Source organism: Oncorhynchus mykiss, chromosome 13 (assembly GCF_057628025.1).
Source record: "Oncorhynchus mykiss isolate SJ-2025 chromosome 13, ASM5762802v1, whole genome shotgun sequence".
In the NCBI taxonomy this organism is placed as follows: Eukaryota; Metazoa; Chordata; class Actinopteri; order Salmoniformes; family Salmonidae; genus Oncorhynchus; species Oncorhynchus mykiss.
The window spans coordinates 44,124,937-44,145,118 of NC_143034.1; the positions used below are offsets into that span (position 1 = coordinate 44,124,937).

General features: G+C 46.9%; 1 protein-coding gene across 1 annotated transcript; it reads left to right on the forward strand.

The window, feature by feature from the left end:
• Window positions 1–1,129: 1,129 nt before the first annotated feature.
• LOC100499595 (suppressor of cytokine signaling 7) lies at window positions 1,130–18,781 on the forward strand. The gene is given in 8 exon segments (NM_001195172.1): window positions 1,130–2,332; window positions 6,806–6,870; window positions 10,199–10,344; window positions 13,021–13,189; window positions 16,732–16,860; window positions 17,164–17,299; window positions 17,635–17,787; window positions 17,970–18,781. Coding segments are annotated over 7 exon segments (1,959 nt in total). The 5' UTR covers window positions 1,130–1,148; the 3' UTR covers window positions 17,765–17,787; window positions 17,970–18,781.
• The last annotated feature ends 1,401 nt before the right edge of the window (window positions 18,782–20,182 follow it).

Consider the following 20,182-nt stretch of genomic DNA (forward strand, 5'->3'; position numbering starts at 1 on the left):
CTCAAGTGGCCGCTCGAAAAATGAAAAGGAATGCCCTCAAAAATGAAAGGCAGGGGAGGCAAGCTCAGGTGGGACCATTCTAGCCAATGAGAGGGCAGATACGCGTGTGAACAACAGGCACAACTCAATATATAAAGTTTTCTCTCATAGTTGCCGGGATGTAACGTGTCCTACTTATATCAGTACGCTCATTAACAACCGAAGCATTAAGAAACGTATATTCGAACAAATAAGCCTCACGTGGCAAATAAGCCATTACATTTTTGGTTGACCAAATTCGATACTTATTGACCGCCACCCCCAAAAAAACTAGCTTGGTGAGCAAAACAAATAAAACACCACCTGCTGGAGAATACATATTTCGGCCCCAGTCATCCCTCGCTTCGAGGAATAAATGGGCCGAAAATCTGTATTTTCCAGCAGGTGGCGGTTTTTCGTTTTTGTGTGAGTATGGGCCTCCTTTATTACCAGAAGAAGTAGATTATTGATGTCGCCTCTGCGCAGCCGCCCATTACATCCATGTTGTCTCCGAAGAGGGAATCGGCGTCAGCAATACTGAAGGAACGATTTAGATGTGTTTTTGTTTATTCGCATACATATATATATATATATTTTTTCCCCCACGAGGAATATGGAACTTCAAATGGCGTTCGTTATGTAGAATGATGTGTTTGCAGTCAGCAACCGTGCTATTTATTTTTCTTAATGTTATGTAAGAACAGAGTCGGTACGCGGCGCCTCTTGTACGGAATTGAGGCGTAATAATGAATAACGCGCAAGATATGTCTCCCGATTTTGTCTTGATGCGCTTGGTTTCTGCGGCTGAATATGACCGATTGGACGATGAGAATTTGACGTTGGGCGGTGGAGTGGTTTCCGGATTCGGGAAAGCTGTCTTGGGTAATCATGGCAACAATATCAACACTGGGTTTGAATTTGATCCGAACAACCCCACAGCAGGCCCGGCGATTCCGAGCAATCCCTCCCCGCACTATAGTTCACAGGTCGAGAGCCGGACGGGAGCCCTTGACAGCGGCTTGATGCTGACTCGACCCTCAGCTTCTGATGCACCTCAACCACCAGACTTCGCCGTGGCTCACCGTTTCGATTTCCCTCATGGCTCGGGCAGAGGGTCGCGGGCTCAGCTCATGGTGTTTCAGAACCTCCTTAGGACAAGCGACGGTGTTTTTGAATGCGGCCTCCAGCAACCTCCTGGCTTCCAGGTAAGTGAGGTTGATAAACAGGAAGCCAGTTCTGTCTGTGTCATGATGACCAGTGACAACAACATGGATGTGCAACACCAGAGGCTTCAGTGGCACCCCATTATGAAGCTGTCCAAGGTGGTCACAGATGCTGGTGACCTGGCTGGAGAGGGAGATGGGCTCTGCCACCGGCACCGCCTGGTCACTGATGCCATGGACTGGCCTCCGCTCCTGGACAAGTCTCTCTGCTTCAACATCCTGGACCCCAGGAAGACCTGTTCAACAGGGGACACCAACTACCACCACCACCTGGACGATACGGTGCTCAACCTGGCCCGGAGGCTGGGGGAGCTGGGCCAGGCCTCAGAGATGCTGCTGAAGGAGAGGGGAGAGATGACTCGTTGTTCCTGTCAGAGCATCCTGGCTTCGGCAACTGGGGGCATGGGCCCCGGAGAGGACCCTAGTGAAACCAGTGACGCCCTCCTGGTGCTGGAGGGCTTGGACTCGGAGGAAGTGGGGGAGCTGGGGATGGGCGGGGAGGAGTTTAAATGTGGTGTCCCCGGGCAGGAGGGCGAGACGGACACGGGGCAGGACAGACGGGGGGCTTTCTCCAGCGGTTCCCTCACGGGACTAATGAGGCAGGTACACAGGCTGGCCGGGGAGGTCCGTGCCTGTGGCCCCCAGGTGTGTCCTTCCCCGCTGGATTCCCTGGGCTCTGCTGCAGCCTTAACATCTTCCTCCCTGTCTCTGGCCTCTAACACCACAGGCCAGCAGGTGGTGGAAGCCTCCGCCACCCTATCTGGCACCTTACCCTCACAGGACCCTCCCAGCCAAACCTCCCAGTCCCTGCCCCAAAGCAGGGCCACAACGCCGAAGTTAGGGGTGATGTTGAGAGCCGCCTCACCCTTAGTAGTAGAGGGGGCAGCAGGGGGCGAGAAGACGACCAGAGGGAAGTCCAGGAAAGGCTCTCTGAAGATCCGTCTGAGCAAACTATTCCGGACCAAGAGCAGCAGCGGCTCCAGTCGCCACCTGGACAAGAGGCCCTCGCTGGCCTCCTCCACCTCCTCTGGGGGAAGCCAGATGGATGTGTGGGGCTCTGGATCAACCAGCACGGACCAGGACACAGGGAGGTGAGGTTAAGGAGAGGGAAGGGGACAGCCCTGGGTCTCTGACTGGGTCTTTAAATAGTGTTGGTCTAGCAGGGGGGACTGGGAGAGGACAGGGTGGTGAAGCTGAGGGTACGCCGACAGCTCTGCGGTCTCGGCTAGTGTTGGTCTAGTACAGTTATAACCTATTAGTGGCTTTACAGGGGATTATTGTAGCGCTGGAGGCACTAAAACAATGTGGGCGTACTAGAGCTATTATTATGGAAGTTAAGCTGTTAGTAGCTGAAATGAAGGATGGTTATAGTGCCACAGGCACTAAAGGTAGACTAGTGGTTAATGGAACCGCAGTCAATTTTCCCAGTGCGAGACAAACATTTAGATATGAGAGCTTTTAGCGCACCTCGTCAACAAAATCACATGTTACTCTTATTCAGCTGTTTTATGATTAGCGCTGAAAACAGTACGAGATAGGTGATTTAACTTAACATGTTCTTGAAGAAACATGCTGGAACTCGGGCCTGTTGAGTAGAAGACCAAATGCTACAGTACAGTAACGTCTGAGAGGGCGATGACGCCACGTACGTTTGACTTTGATTACGAACTTAGTCTCCCTTCTTAGGCATGATGGGTTCTGAACTCCCAACTCAGTGAAGATTCAAAATGTCAACCGACGTTGCCGCAGTTGTGCGTTTGTTCACACCTGATTTTTTTTTTTTGTAGCCTTGACAGAATGCTCCGCAGTTACTGAGATATTCTGGCATCCAGAATGCAGTGCATGTTGCATTTCACCTCCTGGTATTATTTGGTATACCTCTGCACCATCCTGGTTCGACACTGTGTGTGCTGAAGCCAACTTTTCTACCGTTGTCAAGCCGAGGCCGTACCAGCCTGGTATCATGACAATGAACAAACACCGAGACAAAGTTGCCCTAAAAGCACAAGCAGAGAGGGGGGGGGGGGGGGGGTCTTATGGGCTTGCCATACGAATGCCTTGTTTTCATCCTCATGCCGTTGGAGGCCTTTGTTTGTGTCGGAGGGATACTGGTACGATTAGGCCTAATGTATCTAATGTCAGAGAGTGGCCCGTGTTGGCTTATAGGCTTTAGTTTTGGCAGGAAACCACCACAGTGCGAGGCTGTACAGCCTGGTATCATTGGGTTGCCGGTTACCACCTTCAGACATGTGGTTCCCTCTGTTTGCCATGTAGATTTGGCCTAGCAAATTTGTCGTGAATACAGTGTGTTGTACCTGTACCTTTTTTGAAAGCAAAGTAAGCAGCTGGCCATGGCGAGGACATGAACGTAGTGTAGCAGTATAGCCCTTTTCATTTTGTAGATGCCCTCAGTGCATAGTTTTTGCTTAATGTTGTCAAAAGTCGGGGGAAACAGTCAGAGCTAGTTTTTAATGAGTTCAGCCCGTGGACTTTGGACCAACCTGCCAGTACAGTGTGTGCGTTCATTCAACATGTCCTTTGAGAAATGTTAATGTCAGGGATTTTCAGGGTGTATAAGGGATAGGCTACATTAAAAAAGGCTAAAACCCCCAAATACTAGTGTCACCAAACCTAGTTCTTCTGAAATGCATACACTAGCACTTCCCTCTTTTAACAGCCCTGCTAATAGTAATGTCTCATTTCTGTCATGTTTTTATCTTAATATTATTGTTATTTTTTTTAACTGTCGGGACAGCTGGCATCTTATTTGACCCTTCAACCGCTCACTGGGTGACTTGCTGTCGTCAAATCTAGGTCAGGTTCATGATCTAACCCAGCCAGTCATCATGTCTGTCTGTCTGAGCACGGCTCCCCTTAGCTCCTATATGTTTCCTTTTGATTCTGAATGCACAAACCTGAGATGTGTCGTTACTGAACATGATGGGAAGTCAGTGTTCCTTTCCAGGCAGTTTATTTTTCCCCTGCTCTCGGCGAACATGGCTCCTCTTCTAAGCGAGGGGAAAGGGTGTGGGGAGGGAGGTAGGCTTGTGGGAAGGAATTTGTTGGTGGCGTGGGGGGCTGAATATCAGCTGCTGTTTACCCTGCTGTGCATCAGGCTTAGCTCAAGCGGCATGCTGGGTGTTCCCCACTAGCACTGTCACTCACTAGCACTGTCACTCCCTCTCTCTCTCACACACACACACACACACACACACACACACACACACACAGGTTGGCCCCCGCTGAACAGAGCAAAGGAATCTGGCAGCCAGCAAGGCACAGCTATCACCCAGCCAGGCCTTCCAGAAGCTTCCCAAAAAATCCCCAACTGTGGAGTGGTGCTTTGTTTTAGGGGGAAGAGTTAAGCTAAGGAGGGCTATCCAAACAAGAAGTTACATCACAGTCAACGAAGGCTTGTGTATTCAGAGGAGCTCTTTGTGCTGCTTCATATCAGTTTAATAGCTTCAGAAAATAGGCTATATATATATATATATATGTATATATATATATATATATATATATATATACATACATTTAAAAATATATACAGTGCCTTGCGAAAGTATTCGGCCCCCTTGAACTTTGCGACCTTTTGCCACATTTCAGGCTTCAAACATAAAGATATAAAACTGTATTTTTTTGTGAAGAATCAACAACAAGTGGGACACAATCATGAAGTGGAACGACATTTATTGGATATTTCAAACTTTTTTAACAAATCAAAAACTGAAAAATTGGGCGTGCAAAATTATTCAGCCCCCTTAAGTTAATACTTTGTAGCGCCACCTTTTGCTGCGATTACAGCTGTAAGTCGCTTGGGGTATGTCTCTATCAGTTTTGCACATCGAGAGACTGACATTTTTTCCCATTCCTCCTTGCAAAACAGCTCGAGCTCAGTGAGGTTGGATGGAGAGCATTTGTGAACAGCAGTTTTCAGTTCTTTCCACAGATTCTCGATTGGATTCAGGTCTGGACTTTGACTTGGCCATTCTAATACCTGAATATGTTTATTTTTGAACCATTCCATTGTAGATTTTGCTTTATGTTTTGGATCATTGTCATGTTGGAAGACAAATCTCCGTCCCAGTCTCAGTTCTTTTACAGACTCCATCAGGTTTTCTTCCAGAATGGTCCTGTATTTGGCTCCATCCATCTTCCCATCAATTTTAACCATCTTCCCTGTCCCTGCTGAAGAAAAGCAGGCCCAAACCATGATGCTGCCACCACCATGTTTGACAGTGGGGATGGTGTGTTCAGCTGTGTTGCTTTTACGCCAAACATAACGTTTTGCATTGTTGCCAAAAAGTTCAATTTTGGTTTCATCTGACCAGAGCACCTTCTTCCACATGTTTGGTGTGTCTCCCAGGTGGCTTGTGGCAAACTTTAAACGACACTTTTTATGGATATCTTTAAGAAATGGCTTTCTTCTTGCCACTCTTCCATAAAGGCCAGATTTGTGCAATATACGACTGATTGTTGTCCTATGGACAGAGTCTCCCACCTCAGCTGTAGATCTCTGCACTTCATCCAGAGTGATCATGGGCCTCTTGGCTGCATCTCTGATCAGTCTTCTCCTTGTATGAGCTGAAAGTTTAGAGGGACGGCCAGGTCTTGGTAGATTTGCAGTGGTCTGATACTCCTTCCATTTCAATATTATCGCTTGCACAGTGCTCCTTGGGATGTTTAAAGCTTGGGAAATATTTTTGTATCCAAATCCGGCTTTAAACTTCTTCACAACAGTATCTCGGACCTGCCTGGTGTGTTCCTTGTTCTTCATGATGCTCTCTGCGCTTTTAACGGACCTCTGAGACTATCACAGTGCAGGTGCATTTATACGGAGACTTGATTACACACAGGTGGATTGTATTTATCATCATTAGTCATTTAGGTCAACATTGGATCATTCAGAGATCCTCACTGAACTTCTGGAGAGAGTTTGCTGCACTGAAAGTAAAGGGGCTGAATAATTTTGCACGCCCAATTTTTCAGTTTTTGATTTGTTAAAAAAGTTTGAAATATCCAATAAATGTCGTTCCACTTCATGATTGTGTCCCACTTGTTGTTGATTCTTCACAAAAAAATACAGTTTTATATCTTTATGTTTGAAGCCTGAAATGTGGCAAAAGGTCGCAAAGTTCAAGGGGGCCGAATACTTTCGCAAGGCACTGTATATATCAAACAAGTCTGTTGAAATAGACAATATCCTCAAGACCCTCGATGATAATTTTGCGTCGCTGGCTGCTGACTTCACAGGGTCAATGTAGGTGACTGCTTAAAAAAAGAAACGAGCTGATTCGAGGGCACTCTGTTAGATCATAGCTGGTCAGGTCCTCTAGCCAGAGGTAAGCGTCTGACCCACTACATCCCAGAGGGGTGCGTGGCAGAGATGGATCTCAGTCCTTGGTGTCGAGGCACAGTGTACCCTTGAGAAATAGGCCACTGGTTTCTCCTGATGATGGTTCAAAAATGAACGGTGTGGGATTGAAGTGTTGCTGATGATGCTGGTTCTTAGGATGAGGTTAAGGGCTTCTCTTATGTTTGACCCTCTCTCTGTCTCTCCACAGCAAACTCCAGCACTCCAGGCCCCAAAGTGCCTTCTCTCCGGTGGCCTTCGGTCCTGCCTTCACTGGTAATTGTGTGTACTTGAGTGTTTGTGCGCTTCTGTTTCCGAATGTGGCTTTCGCTTCATGTCGACGTATATGGGTCGGTAATGGGTGCTTGTTGCCCGGGAGACTGTGCGACTCACATAAGCATGTACACTTATGTGCCATATAGGATCTCTCTCCCCCCCCCCCTCTGTTTCTCATTGTCTGTCCCTGGATCTCTCCCTCCAGGTGAGACTGTGTCCCTTGTAGACGTGGATATTTCTCGTAGAGGGGTGAACTCTCTGCAACCCCCGACACCTCCACCTCCGCCCAGGCGAAGCCTCAGTCTGCTGGGTACTTTCCTCTCTTTCCTGCTTACATTTCCTTGGTGTTTCTTCTCTCACGTCACCCTCTTCTCCATATGTGACCCTGCTGCTGGGCTGCCCCTTTTCACGTTCTTATTTTGTCTGGGCCTTTTCTCCTTTTCCACAAAAACATTGATGCAAATGCAAATGTACATTGAGGATTTGTGTAAGGGCCAGACGTTTAAAAATAAATAAATATATATATATAATAATATCTATCTCTCTCTCTCGGAGGGTTAGAAAAGGTGGTCAGGAGTTAAGCATGGTTAGTTTCTCCAATCTCAACAGCAGTAGTTGCTGCCTCAATGTTTTATAGTTGGCATGTGTGTAACGGTTCACTGTGTAAACCAATTTCAGAAACTCAATAGTTATATACGTGTTAGGACGAACACTAGCACATTTATGGTTCGGTGCCACTTGGGTCTCGGTACAACAATGACTCATTGGTTTTCTGTGACTTCAAATGCATTAGGCCTTGTGACTTACGGTACAGGATCAGAATTGCAGAACTGAATTTGATTTGGTTGACGAAGCTCTCTCTCTGTCTATCACTGTGTGTGTGTGTGTGTGTTACTCCTAGCTTTCCTGTCTGCATTGCAACTGAGTCATCACTCTGTTCCTCTTTCTGTGGGCTGTGTTGGCCTCAGACGAGGTGTGGGTTTCTTTCTTAAGACCATGTTCTAGTAGGTTGGCACTAATTAGCGTTAGTAATGTGGTCGACGCCAAAGCTGAGACCGTCATCAGCCTGAAGATACACACAAGTCGGCGATGCAGTCAGGATCAGACAACGGTACAGAGAGCACTTGCGTTGCTGAGGCGCGGGTCGTTTTTTTTTGTATGACAAAAGATCCCACATTTTCCTATTAGCCTACTTCATACCTATGCCTCTATCTACTAAAGCCGTTCTGGTTCCTCTGACCTGGGCGTCCGGCCACACTTCCTCGACACACGACAATCATTAGGGGCTTAGCATCCAGGTTGCGATAGAGGTTTTGTCCATTTTAATGTAGGATGACGATAATGGAGCTCCAGCAGCATTTTGGAGGACAAACGAGACTAAGGGAATGGGGATACAGATGGGTATTTGCTCGATGCCTTGCTATGCCAACGCCTGTCCAGCTCGGTGATCCGTCACTGCTTTCTTCATACGCTCTGCCTGGTGTCATTGTCGCTCTGTGGCTTGACTGTCACATCACTGTGTGTCGGGATCCCACTTCTGACACCAACAGTACCCAGTTTGGACGTGAGACACTCAATGAATATCCATTCTTGTGGTTTCTTTTGAGGCAAAATGTGAGCTATGTAATGTTACCACCAAGAGTCCTTCCTCTTATGGTGTGACATTCAGCCATCACTAGGATCAACTTAAAAGGAAGCCAGAGGAAGCCCACATTTTGTCATTTGATCTTTGTAAAGTTCAGGGTGGTGGTGGGCCGCAGCCTGGGCCTTTCCTAGAGAATGGCGTGGGGGCCTCCATGCAGTCGCTGCCCCTGCGGCTGCTTTATACCTCCCATGCCTTCATCCAGCATAGCCTCAGCCTCAATGGTAAGAGCAAAGCCGGGGCAAGACAGGTCAAGGGGGCTTACCAGTGGGGCACAGGGAGATACTCATAAAGACATAGGCTGGAGAATTGAGAAATCGGAGGGGATTTTTTTTTAGAAAGGTACACGGTCCATTTTACTGTGACAAATCTATCTCATTTCAGTTGGTAGGCTGTTAAATCAACTCGATAGACGATGGCCAGTTTTCTCAAGTCATGAAGGGGTTAAGAATAAGTTGCATTGATTCACCAGCAGTTCATTTGAACTCCTATTGTTTGAGACCCAACAAACACAGTAGGAGAGGAGAGCCAATACGACTCTAAATGGGAACAATTTATCATAGGTCATTTACTATGACACAAAGGTTGACATTTGAATGTCCCCCTCTTCTGTTTTTAACGTTGCTATAAAGTATGTGGTAATTGCATTGGTGCAAAGCCAGTATAGTTTCTGGACACTTTTAATGAGTTTGGTTAACAGATATTCTGACACAGTAGGGGTAATGTTTGGGCTATTAATTGCTTTCGCTAACAAGGTTTCTTCCTCCTCCTCCTGTAAGCATTTTCATATGCACATACAGGCTACTACCATTGGTATTTTGTCATCTACTGAGCTACGTTATAATCGTCAGAAATTATAGTGTGTAGTTAGAGCTGGCGCGTCTCCGGGTTTCTTCGCAATTCCGTGTTCTGACACCGACTCATATGTCCTTTCACATTGATATCCGAACACTGTGAAACAGTGCAACCTCCTGAATAAGCCCCTGCAGGTTTACCAGACCATTTCTCTTGCTTTAATAGGGCCGGCTCAGAGAAAAGCCTTGGCAAAGTGGTGTGATCAGAGGCAGCAGGGAAGGAAAAGTAACACGGGGGGGGGGGGTCCCTAATAAAGAACAAGATTTTGAAAGGGGCAGATAACGAGACTCGTTACCATTTTCAGGAAAAGGATAGCGTTGATCACCATCTCTGGAAAATGGCGACATTATAGTTTAATCGTGCCCAGTTAAGCCTGGTCAGTTTGCATGATGTTAAAACGTGTCTGGTTGAATGATTTGGTGATTATGTTCAGACAGACTGGTGAGATTGTCAGAGAGCGAGGCAGATGAAGTGACTGTATTCGTTTGATGGCCGTCTGTACCCGAAATAGACATGAACTTATAGGCTACTCCTGTACATGCATGATATACAGACACATATTCATTATATTATCACAGACGTGTCATTCCACACAATATTTGAACCTTTGTTTGTTAGGTCACATAGTCAGGACAAATGACGCACAAGTGCTTTCCCCGAGGTACACACTTGCTTTCTTTTAAGCAGGGTGAATTTATGGCTAACTTGGCAACAATTTCTGGAAATACCATGTGTTTCTAATGCCCATTTTACAGAAGGTTCTCGTAGCCACAATTGCGAGTGAATGATGGACCCTGGATCTGAGTGTGTGTGTGTGGCCCTGTGTTTCAGATACGTTCCTGCGGGGCCTCCCCCGGCCCATTCCGCTGCCTGGCGACGGCCAGAACCAGTCTCGGGTGGACCAGCGCCCCATGCTGTGCCCACTGAGCCGCCCCGATGCCAGCAGCTTTGCCACCAGCCTCCGGGAACTGGAAAAAGTAGGACATGTCACGTGTACAGGGGCACATTGACATTCTTACAGACACGGTGCTAGATTCAGACATAGTCAATGTTCCCTTAAGCTGCGTGCGTGCGTGCACGGGTACGCAGCTCCCCCGGTACTGCCGCACATAAGAAATATCAGCCTGCGCAGAGAAGCACGAGATTGAACATGAATTGCCAATATTAGCCACTTTCCATTCAACATACCGAAACAAGACAAACTATGCAAGAGATTTTCTTGTAGGCAGAACGCACCGGAGTAGGATTCTATTGCGTTAACAGGCACGACCCAGCCTGTCATCTGCAGACCAGTGCGGCAAAACCAATCAGAGCTGCAGTGTCCTAATGTGCAAATAGACCATTGCCATATATGGATCTGTGTCATTCACTTTGAACGGGACTGTGTTTACAGCATGAGTGGTCGCGAGTAGATGCGCTTGTTTTGAGATCAAAGCAAGAGCTGCATGTCGCCACATTTGTTCAAATTATTTGATAGTGAGTTATTAGCCCAGTTATAGCACATTTTTAGTCAACAATGGGGGAGTGGTTGCTTCCTACAAGAGCACAAAACGGGGATTTCTAGTCATCTTTGAAAAGCGAGTCAGGTAAAGAAAATGTCTTAAAGCGACAGTGTTGTATTTTGATACGGGCTTGAATAAGCCAAGTAGGCTTGATTCTAATAATGGTATGGGAGTAATAATGAACTTTATTTTGTAAAGTGGTTTCTTGCATCAAACAACTCATTTTCAGTCACCACCTTGTCTGAAGGACAAGTGGATAAACGGGTTAATGCCAAGCCCTGTATTTTTTACTCCAAAAGTCTCACGGAATGAAGGCCTACATTGAACACATTGGCTGCTGCTGTTTCCATGTTAAAATCTAAAGGGACAAATTTTCTCCATTGTTTTTATGGAAGGCCACTCTGATAGGCCTACCTTATGATCAAATAGCCACAGTAGGCATCATGGCCACTGTTAGAATTCTATCTTAAAATGGTTACAGCCTCAGTGTTCCCAATAAACGCTGGCCAAAAGTTGCACAGAATTTTCACAATATTCAAGTTTGCGCTCAGCAGACTTAAAAATGTGTACGTTGCCGAAAAAAATAAGAGGGAACATTGGACACGGTGCTAGGTTCAGACACGGTGCTAGGTTCAGACACGGTGCTAGGATATCAAATGTATTTATAAAGCCCTTTTTACATCAGCAGAAACCAAGCCTAAAACCCTAAACAGCAAGCAATGCAGATGTAGAAGCTAGGAAAAACTCCCTAGAAAGGCAGGAACCTAGGAAGAAACCTGGAGAGGAACCAGGCTCTGAGGGGTGGCCAGTCCTCTTCTGGCTGTGCCGGGTGAAGATTATAAGAATTACATTACCATTAAGGCCAGTTCGTTCTTCAAGATGTTCAAACTTTCATAGATGACCAGCAGGGTCAAATAATAATCACAGTGGTTGTAGAGGGTGCAACAGGTCAGCACCTCAGGAGTAAATGTCAATCGGCTTTTCATAGCTGAGTATTCAGAGGTCGAGACAGCAGGTGTGGTAGAGAGAGTGGAGGAGGGGGGGGGGGGGGGGGGAGATAAAAACAGCAGGTCTGGGACAAGGTAGCACGTCCGGTGAAAGGTTAGGGTTCTATGGCCGCAGGCAGAACAGTTGGAACTGAATCAGCAGCACGACCAGGTGGACTGGGGACAGCCAGGAGTCATCAGGCCAGGTACTCCTGAGGCAAGGTCCTCTGAGAGAATTAGAGAGCGATGGGAGAATTAGAGGGAGCATACTTAAAGTCACACAGGACACCAGATAAGACAGGAGAAATACACCAGAAGGACAGACTGACCCTAGCCCCCCGGCACATAGACTATTGCAGCATAGATACTGGAGGCTGAGACGGGGGGTTGGGGACACTGTGGCCCGTCCGACGATACCCCCGGAAAGGGGCCAACCAGGCAGGATATAAGCCCACCCACTTTGCCAAAGCAAAGCCCCCACACCACTGGAGGGATATCAACAGACCACCAACTTACTACCCTGAGACAAGGCTGAGTATAGACACAGAGACACAGTGCTAGGCTCCGACACAGAGGGTGTGTTCGTAAATTCACCCTGAAGTGCCAGAGTGCGCTCTGGGCGGTTGTAAATTCAGAGCGTTGTCATATTGTCCGTTTTAAATTCAGAATTTTCAGAGCGCACACTGGACTCTCTGGCCGAGGACTAGGGTTGATCCGAGAGTTCTCACCTCACAACGGCAAGTAGCCTGCTAGCTACTTTCAGATACACATGAGAAAACCTCATTCTGACCAGTTTACTCGCCCTAGCAGAGCTGGTTAGGCTGTTTTCATGTTATCCGGTGCGTTGGTGACTGATGCCGACAACAATTTAATTATGTTTTTTTGCCAACGTTTACTGGTACCAGCCATATTTAACGGGTGTTGGGCGTTTGTAAATTCATCAGTTATTCTGCACTCTGGTGCTCTCAGACGGGAGTGCTCTGAAATCGGAGTAGATGGCCAGATTGAATTTATGAACGTGCCCAGAGCTAGGTTCAGTTAGACAAGACTAAGATGATGACACACACATCCCAGAACACAGGCAAATACTTCTAACGCTACTTCTCTTTACATGTGCGTTGCGTGTATATTTGATGTGAATTTGTCTGCATCTGTGTGATCATAGTGTGGCTGGTACTGGGGTCCTATGAACTGGGAGGATGCGGAGATGAAGCTGAAGGCCAAGCCAGACGGAGCGTTCCTGGTGAGGGACAGCTCTGACCCTCGGTACATCCTCAGCCTCAGCTTCCGCTCCCAGGGAGTCACCCACCACACACGCATGGAGCACTACAGAGGTGAGTTACACACAAGCAGGCATGCACATTCACACACGCTACATGTACTCTACGTTAGGGGTGTTCCAATCTGGCTGATACTCGTAATCGTATCCGGAAATTGACAGTTGATAGTCGAATCGGATGATACTCGTGATCCGAAGACGTGGAAGTGTTTAATGTGCCTAAATAGATGTCGGCAAAGTGCCCATCTCCCTGCACGTTTATAGACCAAACTAGCTGCAGACGAGGAGCAGCGCGCGGAGGGGCGTCTGTCTGTTTCTGTATGCAGCGAGTTTGCTGTCACTCAGTCAGAATGCGCATCAGCGTTACATGTTTTTTTAGACACTATGCACATTGATAGGAGGCAGTATACATGATCAGACTGAAACATGCGGGGAGAAGTGACCGGGTGAAATTGTTAAGTAAAGCGGGTGGACGGAGAAATACAGCTTCACTCTATCCAATCAGAGAAGCAGGATCAACGTACTTCCTGCCCTTCTCTTTACAGGCAGGCAAACTAATCAGTTGAGTTACTTAGACCACGTAGCATCTTGCACTTTATTAATAGATCCACGTTGGCACCCCCAAAAAAGAATTTCTTCCATTTACTGATAATTTTTTTTAAATGCAATCCTTTCAGAACAGTTGCCCATATCTGTTACGATCCTGTTTTGTCAGACTACTCTGCACAATCCTACTCTACATGCACTCTCATGCAGCGCTTTTTACTAAAGATGTAAGCCATGTACACACACATGTTGGATGGTTTCATGTTGTGTCTTGCCATTGGATAGTTTCATGTTGTCTTGCCATTGGATGGTTTCGTGTTGTGTTTTGCCATTGGATGGTTTCATGTTGTCTTGCCATTGGATGGTTTCGTGTTGTGTCTTGCCATTGGATGGTTTCGTGTTGTGTCTTGCCATTGGATGGTTTCATGTTGTGTCTTGCCATTGGATGGTTTCGTGTTGTGTCTTGCCATTGGATAGTTTCATGTTGTGTCTTGCCATTGGATAGTTTCATGTTGTCTTGCCACTGGATGGTTTCATGTTGTGTCTTGCCACTGGATGGTTTCATGTTGTGTCTTGCCACTGGATGGTTTCATGTTGTGTCTTGCCACTGGATGGTTTCATGTTGTGTCTTGCCACTGGATGGTTTCATGTTGTGTCTTGCCACTGGATGGTTTCATGTTGTGTCTTGCCACTGGATGGTTTCATGTTGTGTCTTGCCACTGGATGGTTTCATGTTGTGTCTTGCCACTGGATGGTTTCATGTTGTGTCTTGCCATTGGATGGTTTCATGTTGTGTCTTGCCACTGGATGGTTTCATGTTGTGTCTTGCCACTGGATGGTTTCATGTTGTGTCTTGCCATTGGATGGTTTCATGTTGTGTCTTGCCACTGGATGGTTTCATGTTGTGTCTTGCCACTGGATGGTTTCATGTTGTGTCTTGCCACTGGATGGTTTCATGTTGTGTCTTGCCATTGGATGGTTTCACGTCGCGTCTTGCCACTGGATGGTTTCATGTTGTCTTGCCACTGGATGGTTTCACGTCGCGTCTTGCCACTGGATGGTTTCACGGTGCGTCTTGCCATTGGATGGTTTCACGGTGCGTCTTGCCATTGGATGGTTTCACGGTGCGTCTTGCCATTGGATGGTTTCACGTCGCGTCTTGCCATTGGATGGTTTCACGGTGCGTCTTGCCATTGGATGGTTTCACGGTGCGTCTTGCCATTGGATGGTTTCATGTTGTGTCTTGCCACTGGATGGTTTCATGTTGTGTCTTGCCATTGGATGGTTTCATGTTGTGTCTTGCCACTGGATGGTTTCATGTTGTGTCTTGCCACTGGATGGTTTCATGTTGTGTCTTGCCACTGGATGGTTTCATGTTGTGTCTTGCCATTGGATGGTTTCACGTCGCGTCTTGCCACTGGATGGTTTCATGTTGTCTTGCCACTGGATGGTTTCACGTCGCGTCTTGCCACTGGATGGTTTCACGTCGCGTCTTGCCACTGGATGGTTTCGTGTTGTGTCTTGCCATTGGATGGTTTCACGTCGCGTCTTGCCATTGGATAGTTTCATGTTGTCTTGCCATTGGATGGTTTCACGGTGCGTCTTGCCATTGGATGGTTTCACGTCGCGTCTTGCCATTGGATGGTTTCACGGTGCGTCTTGCCATTGGATGGTTTCACGGTGCGTCTTGCCATTGGATGGTTTCACGTCGCGTCTTGCCATTGGATGGTTTCACGGTGCGTCTTGCCATTGGATGGTTTCACGGTGCGTCTTGCCATTGGATGGTTTCACGTCGCGTCTTGCCATTGGATGGTTTCACGTCGCGTCTTGCCATTGGATGGTTTCACGGTGCGTCTTGCCATTGGATGGTTTCACGGTGCGTCTTTCGTGTTGTGTCTTGCCATTGGATGGTTTCGTGTTGTGTCTTGCCATTGGATAGTTTCATGTTGTGTCTTGCCATTGGATGGTTTCATGTTGTGTCTTGCCATTGGATGGTTTCGTGTTGTGTCTTGCCATTGGATAGTTTCATGTTGTGTCTTGCCATTGGATAGTTTCATGTTGTCTTGCCACTGGATGGTTTCATGTTGTGTCTTGCCACTGGATGGTTTCATGTTGTGTCTTGCCACTGGATGGTTTCATGTTGTGTCTTGCCACTGGATGGTTTCATGTTGTGTCTTGCCACTGGATGGTTTCATGTTGTGTCTTGCCACTGGATGGTTTCATGTTGTGTCTTGCCACTGGATGGTTTCATGTTGTGTCTTGCCACTGGATGGTTTCATGTTGTGTCTTGCCACTGGATGGTTTCATGTTGTGTCTTGCCATTGGATGGTTTCATGTTGTGTCTTGCCACTGGATGGTTTCATGTTGTGTCTTGCCACTGGATGGTTTCATGTTGTGTCTTGCCATTGGATGGTTTCATGTTGTGTCTTGCCACTGGATGGTTTCATGTTGTGTCTTGCCACTGGATGGTTTCATGTTGTGTCTTGCCACTGGATGGTTTCATGTTGTGTCTTGCCATTGGATGGTTTCACGTCGCGTCTTGCCACTGGATGGTTTCATGTTGTCTTGCCACTGGATGGTTTCACGTCGCGTCTTGCCACTGGATGGTTTCACGTCGCGTCTTGCCACTGGATGGTTTCGTGTTGTGTCTTGCCATTGGATGGTTTCACGTCGCGTCTTGCCATTGGATAGTTTCATGTTGTCTTGCCATTGGATGGTTTCACGGTGCGTCTTGCCATTGGATGGTTTCACGTCGCGTCTTGCCATTGGATGGTTTCACGGTGCGTCTTGCCATTGGATGGTTTCACGGTGCGTCTTGCCATTGGATGGTTTCACGTCGCGTCTTGCCATTGGATGGTTTCACGGTGCGTCTTGCCATTGGATGGTTTCACGGTGCGTCTTGCCATTGGATGGTTTCACGTCACGTCTTGCCATTGGATGGTTTCACGTTGCGTCTTGCCATTGGATGGTTTCACGTCGCGTCTTGCCATTGTGCTAACTACTGTCTTTAGGGTGTCTTATTGATTGGTCTTTTTCTCTCTTTGTTCACAGGAACCTTCAGCCTCTGGTGTCACCCAAAGTTTGAGGACCGCTGTCATTCTGTGGTGGAGTTTATCGAACGAGCCATCATGCACTCCAAGAATGGAAAATTCCTCTACTTCCTGCGCTCACGGGTCCCAGGTAAGAACCTACCAATCAGAGTGGGACACATCTAAATGACAGCTCTGTCACTGTGTATGGATCTGAATCATAGGTTACATACAGCACCATTTTAAAGTTGCTATTACTAACATCTATTTAGCACCGGGTTGTCAATTAAGGCATAGGTTTGTTTTGACTTTACTATATTTTTGCAATTAGTGTTGTATTTGTATATGGTGGAGGATGTAGTTCACTATCTAGGGTAGAATTTAGTATGCTTATGATGTGTGTTCCTGCCAATGATGTACATTAATATGTGTATGACTATGGTTCATCCTCCAGGCCTCCCCCCGACCCCGGTCCAGCTACTCTACCCAGTGTCCCGCTTCAGCAGTGTCAAGTCCCTGCAGCACCTCTGTCGCTTCTGCATTCGCCAGCTGGTCCGCATAGACCACATCCAGGAGCTCCCCCTGCCCACGTACGTAGGAACACAACACCTAGATCTGCCCACATTATAGAAACAACATATAGACCACATTCAAGAGCTCCGGCTGCCTATGTACATGCACTGCCCTGCATTGACCAGTGACCCATGATATAGTGCCCTCTAGTGTACAAAGTAAGTGAAACATCCGAAGGCAGACAAGATATTGGGATTTGTGTGCAATGGTGGGATTGTTTAAGATATTGACATAATGGAAGATTTTGATAGTGTGTATTGGGATGGTTATATTTTCTACCCATTAATACACACAGGCAGATTGTTCTGTATTGGAAGGGCTTGTATAAAATGTACCCCGTCTCTTCCCGTAGGCCCCTCATAGTCTACCTGCGAAGGTTCTACTACTACGATCCTGAGGAGGAGATGTACATGTCAGTCAAGGAGATGGGGCGGGACACGACCACCCAACTGGCGACTGGCCAGCAGGAGTCTCAAACGTAGCATTTGGAGGATCATTGGATCAAGTGAGTGATGGACGCTTGGGCCACCAATTAAGCAGTGTTGTGAAATACATTTATACTGAAATACTGTATTCGGTACATTATACAATTGACCTGTCCATATATTTTCAATGAAAACATTGTAGTGTGTATTGTTTAGTGTGGCCACTGGTCAGTGCATATAATGTCCTTATCCTTTGTTGCAGGTTTGTTTTTTATACACGGGAACAGCTTACCTGAAGACTGATGGTGACTGTGCTTGGGGACAGTCTCGCTCAAACCCTCTTGTGCCAGACTGTGCACTAATCAGCGCTCTTGGTTGACTCGGTATCCGGAAGTCTGGGGCAGGGTTTTGGATGATCCACCCTCCTCCCTTTTTGATTGGCTCACAGAAACTGGAGGAGGGGCAGGGGATGAGGAAACTGCACCCACCCGGCCAGTGAGGAAGATATCTGACCGCGGGGCTGAACTGGAAGACCTGACTGACTACTTGCCATTGTGCTAACTACAGTAAGCCCCCCCCCCCCAGCTAAGACTGGACATCACTGCAACGTCGAAACGAGCGCACCCTTGCGCTGGAGGCTAAGACGATAGGCTGAGAGTCGAAGTATATGGAACCAAATCAGTTTTGGAAAATGATGCACTCGTCCTTTTTTTTTGTACCCCTGCTCTGAAAAGGTCTGGGAAAAGGGAGCGCTCGTTGTTTGGTATAACAAGCTGTCTATTGTATGTCAGCCAGGGCGGAGAAACTGTACCCACCTTTCTGATGTGATGCATTCTCAACTACAGAGAAATATCATTTTTTCCCTCTTAAAATATTTGGTTGCCAATGGTTGGATCGGCACCTTTTTTTGAATTGACTGCCTGAGCTGTGTGTGTCTGCGTGCCTGTATGTGTGTGTAAATACTGTGTGTTGGCGTTAACTCTGGAATCCAACTGGAGTTCTCTTGCTATACTGTCATTGAGCAAATGCGTTACCAGAACAAATAATAATAAAAACTGTTGATGGAATTTAAAACATGAGAAAAAACGCCTTACTTTACGTCTATGGCCGAGAATTTAATCCAAGGCGACCAACAGAAAAGGCACATTGTTGGCTGTTCAGTGCGTTGCTCTGTAACGTACTTTGGATTGAGTATTGACCTGTCTGTCTGTCTGCTTGTGATTGTCTCTCCAACCAAACACCCTACCACAGAACTACGTTTTTCTTCTTCACCACAGTCATGTTGGTAAGTAGACACTAGTTGGCGCCAGAACCCTGAGGAGGACCAAATTATACCATCCTGCAGTCGACACTCCCAGCTCCTCCCCACACACCCCACAGTAGCTAACAATGTTATGGTGGTTGCAGCATCTCATTTACATCTCGTCAGGATCACTGCCGTGTCTAGGCCTACAAGGGCCTTCGGTAAGACTGGTTGGAAACAATGGGATGTGAAGAGGTACACAAACCAAATCCGTACGTTCTATATGATAAACCTTTACAACTTACTGAGATATACCTGGTATAAGTTTTATTTTCTAGATATTTTCAAGCTTATATTTCAGTTGTGTGTGTGTGTGTGTGTGTGTGTGCGTGCGGGTGTAGGCACTATATGCATGTGTGTATGTTCTCTTTTGCTCCCCCATGTCCCTCTGATAAACTTTTGTTCTCTGGCAATATCACCGCAGTGGAACAGTATGCTGATGTGTACATTGGCAAAGCAGTGAGGGTGTGCATGTATTTATTGTTGGTGTGTGTGTGCACTGAATTGGTCAATTCCTCTACCTGGTGGAGTGTGTACTCATACAGTGTGCATGTCCTTTATTTAGGCTAATGTGTGAGATACGGCACATAAATGGAAGACGTGACTAAAATAATAGTTGATGGTTCGGGTGTGTGCAATGACTTGGTGTGAGGAGGACATTTGTTAAAATGCAACAAGGCCCGAGCTGCGAAATGAGTGAGAGGAGGGGCCAGAATTTGAGTAGCGCTTTATGAGAAATCAGCAGCACCAGTGGAGGCTAATAATAATTAATTAATCATAATAATGGCTGGAATGGAGTAAATGGAATGGTACGAAGCCCATTTGACACCATTCCATCAACGCCATTCCAGCCATTACACTACACTCATTATTATGAGCCGTCCTCCCCTCAGCAGCCTCCACTGATGCACACACAGCCAAGTGCTACACAGCGAGGTGGGTATTAACGGCCCAGGAAATGCCTGAAGGATAGATGGGACTGTTGGAAAATTGATGTTTTTAAAGCTTCACAGCACGTCATGGTACTGTGAGAAGACATCTGACTACCATGAGAAACAAGCATTTGTCAGAAGATCATGGGTATGTATCAATGTACTTAGTTCTTGTATAATGGCCCTGGGCATACGAATATCTGCTGATGGTCATGTGGATGCAGCGTTGATGCATGTCTA